At 32.4% G+C, this 7649-nt stretch overlaps 2 protein-coding genes across 3 annotated transcripts; both read right to left on the reverse strand.

The window, feature by feature from the left end:
- Positions 1 to 936: 936 nt before the first annotated feature.
- Positions 937 to 7402, reverse strand: LOC125056538 (FAD synthase-like). Of its 2 annotated transcripts, none has more exons than XM_047659674.1 (5): positions 7220 to 7402; positions 4021 to 4095; positions 3052 to 3408; positions 1978 to 2099; positions 937 to 1361 (listed from the first exon to the last, which is right to left on the reverse strand). In XM_047659674.1, the coding sequence occupies exons 2-5, from the start codon at positions 4087 to 4089 to the stop codon at positions 1097 to 1099; spliced, it is 813 nt and encodes a 270-aa protein (XP_047515630.1). In that variant the 5' UTR covers positions 4090 to 4095; positions 7220 to 7402; the 3' UTR covers positions 937 to 1096. The 2 variants fall into 2 exon arrangements, with proteins under 2 accessions (XP_047515630.1, XP_047515629.1); XM_047659673.1 differs by lacking the exon at positions 7220 to 7402 and adding an exon at positions 4286 to 4312.
- On the reverse strand, positions 5809 to 7223 carry LOC125056537 (tRNA (guanine(37)-N1)-methyltransferase). Its single transcript, XM_047659672.1, has one exon. It carries the CDS (start codon positions 7188 to 7190, stop codon positions 5841 to 5843), a length of 1350 nt encoding a protein of 449 aa, XP_047515628.1. The 5' UTR covers positions 7191 to 7223; the 3' UTR covers positions 5809 to 5840.
- Positions 7403 to 7649: the final 247 nt, after the last annotated feature.

Raw genomic sequence — 7649 nt, forward strand, 5'->3', positions numbered from 1 at the left:
TGAGATGCGAATAATTTGGAACTTAATCACAGTATGTAATGGGTTACATAACCCATATACATATATTGTATAATATAATAACAAAAAAACAAAGTCCTTATCATAATGATTTTTCAAAATATAATTCTATAGATTGTATCAAACATTCAATGTTAGATTAAACCCTGTCAATAAAAGAAATCACTGCGATGACGTCACACCCTGAAACGCGCTATAGAAGAAATTCCGACTAAGGATATTTACTTCTCGCCCTAGCCACTCGGGACAGTCTGGTTGAGGAACCTGCCTTAAGGTTGGAGACACTGTTCGCAATCCTTCGTCCACAAGACTATTCCTTTAATTTAAAAAAAAATATCATAATACAGATTCGTTTTCTAAGTACTATTATCAATTAGAAGTTCAAAGCAATTTGAAAATCAAAATCAGATATCAAGGTATCAATTTAGTCGTCCGTAAGCATAGATTTATATCGTTAGATAGGCCCTTACCGCAGTGAGACCGCGCCGTGTTGTCGCACAGTCGAAGTGAGTGAGCTCACTAACCTGGGATCAGTGCACCCCTAAACACAGTGTAAGCCGGACGTGTTGTAAAGGACGTTTGCGAGCAGTTTAGTGTCACAAAATGCCATCGTGTGCCTTTTTAAAGTGCAACAACAATTCTAGAAACACAAATAAAGCCAGAGGTGTAACATTTCACTCGTAAGTATTGCGATTTGATTTAAAAACTTTTATTTTTCCTTCCGCACTGTCTAAAATAACAAATTTAAATGGCGAGTGCACGAAAGAGAAAGTAGTGTTTGCAACTAATGTACGAGAAAAAGAGATGACACTATTTTCTCAGTACACTTGTTGTCGGCATTTTGTTAACGCACACATTCAAAAACAATGCCACAGTTTTTGGTGTCGGGGCCTATCTAACGATATAAATCTATGTCCGTAAGATATTGTTTGACGACTTTTCAAAGACCTAATCGAATTTTCTTTAAATACATAATTAGTCAAAGAAAAATTCTTAAGTCAGGTACTGTGTATTAAAATATCCAATAACTTATCACATCTAGATTTTACTATAATATAAACTAGTATAATTTAAGTATTTACGCCGTGTTAAGTGCATTGCTGATAGAATCAGTTTTATCTGCTTTGTGAGCGTGTCCATTCACAGATTCACTCATGACATCTGTCAATGTGTTTCCCATCCCATCCGTCAAACCCCGGCTGTTGACAGCTGTCATTCTGCCGTCGCGTTCCATTGTTGGATCGTCAAGTAGCCATGCCGGCTTGTACGCAATGTGCCCGCTAATGGTGTACGCTAAGGACGGGTTCGGACACGTATTGTGAATGCTACCAATTGATGTGTAACTGAAATAAAAATTGTATGAAAATATTTGAATTATACCACAGGTTACTACTAACAAGAGTGTGTCTCCCATATGTCAAAAACTTATAAGGTCAACTGAACATATAATAAGGCCGCTGTAAAATATAACCATTTATAGCACATAATATTTACTGAGAAAACTTTAATTTATTTCGTTTATATTTATTTATATGGATTTCTTACGATTTAATTATTTAGGATATTATTTTATTATACTTGATGGCAATTTATTAAATACTTATGCATTTTGATACATATTAATGCCTTAACGCGACAAAACAAGATAGCATACCAAGTAGCAAATACAGTATTAAATAATTAAAAATTTGTTAATTCATTATAACAATGCATTCCAATGCGTAAGATTTGGGAACCCTTTTAAGTAAATTATACATGTGTCAGGGTTCCCAGATTTTCAGCAACTTAATAGTTATTCCATAACCATTTTTTTGTTTGTTTTTTAATTATGACTATTTTTTTTTTAACTGTAACTGTACAACCACCAACAAAAAGTTGAGTGTATGAATTATACTTTTATCAAATCCGATCGCTATAGATTTTTATATGTATTAATGATAGCTAAATAATAAACCTCACCCAATATCATATAGATTGCAGTAAGGAACGTGACGCTGCAGAATGTAACTCCATATTTGATGATAACTCCAGTTGAGAATTGGAAATACTCTTACTACCTGGGGCCAGGATGAATCCGTATTCTGAAAAAAAAAAACGCACTTTGACACCCACATCTCGCGTCTAGATATAAGTTTGATGTTTCTCGGATATCGTATTCTTGCCTAAATATTATCTGAGATATTATAAAATGCGAATTCAAATCTATATTCAATAAATATAGATTTGAATTCGCATTTTAGAATACGACAACGCAGTTTGTTAATAGGCTACCGACATTCATGAGATAAGAAGTGTTATTTTCTTTGCCGGCGCATCAACGGCCATAGAATATTAATATGTAATTAAAAAAATATATAGGTAGCACAATAAGTGAACTACACTGCCACGGTAAGAGCGTTGCTGTCATTGATATTAGTATTGCCAGTAAATGAAAATTAACCATTATGAAGGCAATAATTTGAAGTCATACAGGCTAACCTAATAATTTATTGAAACATCTTAATGAAACAATGTATCTAGGAAATACAGTTCTAGGCTTAAATAAATGTGACGCAAACTTAGAAACAAATGATATGATAGGTTTTGTTACCTGTACTATTATTGCATATAATATCTAGCAATCAGAACCGGTCGATTATTAAATCTTTGAAATTGAAATTAATCATGCAAGGAATAAATATTAATAAATTTTAGTAGGATGTTTATTATATGTTGGTAGATAGTAAAATTATTTATTGTACGCACCAAGAAATTACAGAAAATAAACAATGTCAGTCTGACATTTCAAAATGGCGACGGTAGTACCAATTTCAGCCGCCGGGCAACAAAATTTGGGGCACTATACGTTGAGTTAAAGCCCGCATTCTAGAACGTCAATCAAACCTAAATCTAAACTAGAGCTGTCAAACCGAAACCGCTGTGTGAAGATTGACATTTGACAGCGCTGAGACGAAACTGTTACTTGAGATACAAATAAGTACTTAGAATCGGTATCCAGGAAATGTAAGTAGAGAAAATCAATAAACTTCTCACCTGCATAAACTTCAAGTTCTGACTATAAGGATCAGTCCGTCTAGTTCCCATAAGGCAAGCTTTCAATCTCCTGTCGCCTTCTAATATATTTTCTAACGCAGTCTTCATTTCACCCTCAGTCACAACCAATTTAACTTTATAATGCGCCTCAATTTCTTCTATAAAAGACTCGATTTCTCTAAAAGGACCCTTAGTACGCATGTATATGACTTTCAGATCTTTCGCGATATCATCTTTTTGATGAATATCCTTTAATACGTTTATTGTCAGGTCTAATAAGACCGTGCAGTCTTTCCCGCCATTGAAAGACAAGAAGACCTCGTCCAGTCTGAATTGTGAGAAGCATTGTCTTATAACCTGTGAAGCATAAAAAAATTACGAATATGTTACTGGGTACTTACTTACCTTATAAAACTTCAATTAAACGTTTATAGCGACGTTGCCTGATTTGCAAAGCGACACGAGTTATTGGATACGTTATTCAATTACTAATTAAGTAGTCAAAAGTTCAAATCAGCAGAATTTTCCAAATTTCGGAAAAAAACCAACCTAGGAGTTCAGGCTCCTCATTCAAATTCTTCGCGATTATAACGGATTAAACAGTAGTTACCCGAATATTAAACAGTACTTAGCTGGATATATTTGGTAGAGGGCTGATCAATTTTAAAGGAAGCATTGTTAAGTGCCTATCTCATACCTAATGCACTGGTTTGCTGGTAATTTTTTTCTTTTTTTCTTTTAACAATAAGCAAAATAAAAATACTAGTATACTTTATCTACTGTATATATGTTACAGGCTAGCTTATCTAAAAAATATGACAATTTTGGTAAATATAAATGTTACAAGAAATAAATATATATATATATATATATATTACAGTAGATATAGTATTATGTATGATGGAACTTCAATAAATAAATAAATTAAATGTATGTCATTAAAAGATTTTTTCCACAAAAACGGTTTACCTGCTCAGATTCTTTAGTGACCTCGGCGATATCTTCAAAATTCATAATAAACTCGTTAGGTTGCGGCATTGCTCGCTGTAAATTGAAATATGTTTTTACAATTTTTTACAACAAAAAACCCGAAGGCAATTTGTTATAATTAAAGACAATTAAAAATTAATTGATGCTTTAACTGAAATGATAATGTTATACTCGTGTAGATATCCATCTAAAACTACGAACAATATAATATAATTAATATACTGTTTCTATCGACGTTATTTACCATTTGTAACATTCACGGTGAGTTAATTCTCATTAGATCATGATAATACCAAATAACCTTTATATAGCATAAGTATAGTAGGAAGTAATTTTAAGTCATTATAAATTAACAAGTACCAATTTAAAAAAAGTAATTAATGTTTGGCGTTTTCTTTTTAAATAATAGAACAATAATCGTGTATAGCTAGAGTGTAGACACGTAAACCTCTTAGGTACCTAGAGGTTTTTTTGAGAGGTTTTTTTTGTTCTTTTAGCCAAGCCCGAATTGGTTATACACATTTACATTATTCTCTTATACATTTTCTATTAGTAAATAAAAATAATATAGTGGCGCTGCAACCCTAAACCGGTCTTGTATCCGTTTTCTTTAATCGTTTTTATTTCATATAAAGTAGATGATCGGCTTTCTACCTGATATGCCGATCTCGTGACTAATGTCAGAAGCACAGTGTTAATGTACAGCCGGGGCTCGAACCTACGACCTCAGGGATGAGTCACACGCTGAAGCCACTAAGCCAACACTGCTAACATCAGAATTGGAGTAGTCTACTTTTATTATTTCAATATCAAGATGGACGAAAGCAACAATTTATAAAGATTATAATTTTGTTTATAGAACCGGGGACAAACAGGCAGAGGCTCACCCGATGTTAATTGATACCGCCGCCGATGGACACACTCAATGCCAGAGGGCTCGCGAGTGCGTTGCCGGACTTTTAAGAATTGACACGCTCTTTTAACATATAAGTTATGTATTGATTTTTATTGCTAAGTTTATCTATTTATTAAACTTTAAAGGTTAGACGTTATCTAAATGTGTATCATAATTAAACGATCACAATTCTAGTTCATTGATAATATTGTGCCCCTAATAATGGAATTGACTGAGATGACTTATTTCGCTTTTTTTTTAATATTATAAATTAGGACAATTATGACTTTTTATACTATGAGTTCTTATATTCTTGCCCGCTCTACGCCCTTGATTTGCGAACTGGTAGTAAATGTAAATTTAGAATCAATTTAGCATCTTTTCTGTTCATAAGTGTACTGTTACCTCTATGAATAAAGTCATTTTGAGTTTGAGTTTGAACCATAAACAGCAGTCCATCACATCATGTAGCACAGCATCCAGCAGTAACGTAACTCCATATTAAATGCCATTTAAGATAATAATAAAACATCTGTTTTATTGTAGTATAGATTTACTTTCTGTTAATAAGCAGCTAGATCCGTAGCTAGGCCAGTTAGAACCAAAAATAAACGTAAATAAGAAGAAATTTTATGCTTTTTCAAAAGTACTAAACATTGGACTTCCAGTTCAGTTCAGTCCCCCATTTATAAAATTTGGTAAATATAGTTTTAATTATCATAATTATAAATGATAAAGTTGTGACTATTACCTAATCTTGCTCAATTTAATTCTCTTACTAATTAGTGATATTGCATAATTTTTATTTACTTAATTATTAGTTTCCTCATTGGTTCTTCATATTCAAAGTTTAAGAATTAAATACAAGTAAGTATATAAAATTATGTATATTTATACTTATTATTCATACACAGAGTTTCTTAATAGGAGGCTCATCATTTTGCGCTAACTTTTTACTAAACAACACTTCTTTGCTTAGCTTGAATGTCACTCTCATCATTTCCTTTTTAGGTGAAACAGTGCGCACATTAAAAACATCAATGATATCTTTTGAAATATCATATCCAATATTTTCAATTACTTTTTCCTTTGATATTTTTACAGGGTCGTCACCTACAGCGAAACAGTACACATAAACAATGATGTCACACTTAATGTTACTAGATAAATCTTCAATACTCAGTAATGTATTGAAATTATTAAGAAATTCAACTGCCAATGCCGGTAGATTCATAGTAATGTGGATTTTTGCTTCATTTTTTAATATCTTCTTGCCATTGAAAATATCTGTGACATAATCTTTAAATATGGTACAGATAAAATCTTTTCCATCTTGATTATACAATTTTAGTCTAGTCATATCAATTTTATTACTTTTAGCATTGTGTTCAAGCCATTTAAAAGAATCTGGGTTAAGATCATTAGCAAAAACTTGACATTCTCTTTTAGCAGCTGGTATTGAAAATGGACCTACACCACAGAAAACATCAAAGAGTACATCATCTGGTTTTAAGAATTCTAAAATTCTTTCATGTTCCTTGCATAAACGAGGATTCCAGTAAACTTTGGAGAAATCAAATTGAAAGTTACAGCGGTTTTCCTTAACTGTCACTAGAAAGTCTTCTTCACCTGCAATTACTTCCATTTTGAAGTTTCTGTAGGTGTTATCTATGATATTGCTTTTATTTACCACTGTTCTGCAAGTTTTAATTTTGTCCAAAAGGACTTGACCTATCAAATAGCGATATTCAAACAAATGTTCTCTCAAGTTTAAGTGAATAATATGACCAATTTGAGAAAAACTACTTACAATTTCCTCATTCTCTGGCAGAACAGCTTTAAATATGATATCAAATTTGAAGTTATCATAAGTTAACTCAAGTGTGACAAATGTAAAGTTGGCCTCATCAACATCATAGCTTTTAAGTGTTAATCTGTGATTTTCTGCTATATCAGACCAACATTTGATTTTTTCCGGGTTGAAAAAAATTCTTTTTCTCTTTAAGTTGTCTTCCTTCACATAGTTTTGAACTGGCTTGAAATTTTCCAACTTCAGAAAATACGGCTTCACTATTGGAGTAGTTTTTGCCAGTTTATCTTCAGTCACCTCAAGCACTGGAACACTCACGTTTCGTAAGAATTTCTCGCGGTCTAAGACTTTCATACCACGGACACCAATTGGGGCCAACGAAACTGACACAGACATCCTTGTAAATAATTTTTGAAAAATATTTTTTATTTGGGTTACGGTCATAACTTACACCAAAATATTGAAATACTAACCTAATCCCAGGTCAGAGAGTAAACATGTGTTTTTCCTTCCATAGAAATGCACTACAAATTACAATAATTTGGGAATTGGTGGTGTATCAAAAGCTATAATTTATACATTTTAAAAACTAAAATTAAAGCCAAGTGCCAACCATATCCAACAATATTGTCTCGCGTGACACTTGACACTAGCACTTCATTGCATCATTCAATATGAAAATCAAATTGTCAAATGAATGGAACGGATATGATATGACATTAAAGTGTCAGTCAATTGATGTTTGAAAATTGAAAGATAATAATAATATAATCTTGCATTTATGATGCCAGTTAAGCATGTAGAATTCATTTTTGTATAACATAATGTAACATGGTGCTGGTCAGAAATCATTAAGTTATGTCACATATTCTGACAGTCAGATGGCGTGGAAAAGGTTCATTA

This window comes from Pieris napi, chromosome 15 (genome assembly GCF_905475465.1).
Source record: "Pieris napi chromosome 15, ilPieNapi1.2, whole genome shotgun sequence".
Lineage (NCBI taxonomy): Eukaryota > Metazoa > Arthropoda > Insecta > Lepidoptera > Pieridae > Pieris > Pieris napi.

What these genes read in the sequence shown, in the direction of transcription:
- LOC125056538 (XM_047659673.1), bottom strand. An exon ending in TCACTAAAGAATCTGAGCAG is followed by an intron (nt 3,409 to 4,020) that starts GTAAACCGTTTT and finishes TATGCTTCACAG; the next exon opens with GTTATAAGACAATGCTTCTC. An exon ending in AGAACTTGAAGTTTATGCAG is followed by an intron (nt 2,100 to 3,051) that starts GTGAGAAGTTTA and finishes TTTTTTTTTCAG; the next exon opens with AATACGGATTCATCCTGGCC.
- LOC125056537 (XM_047659672.1), bottom strand. Translation starts at nt 7,190, where the DNA reads ATGACCGTAACCCAAATAAAAAATATTTTTCAAAAATTATTTACAAGG.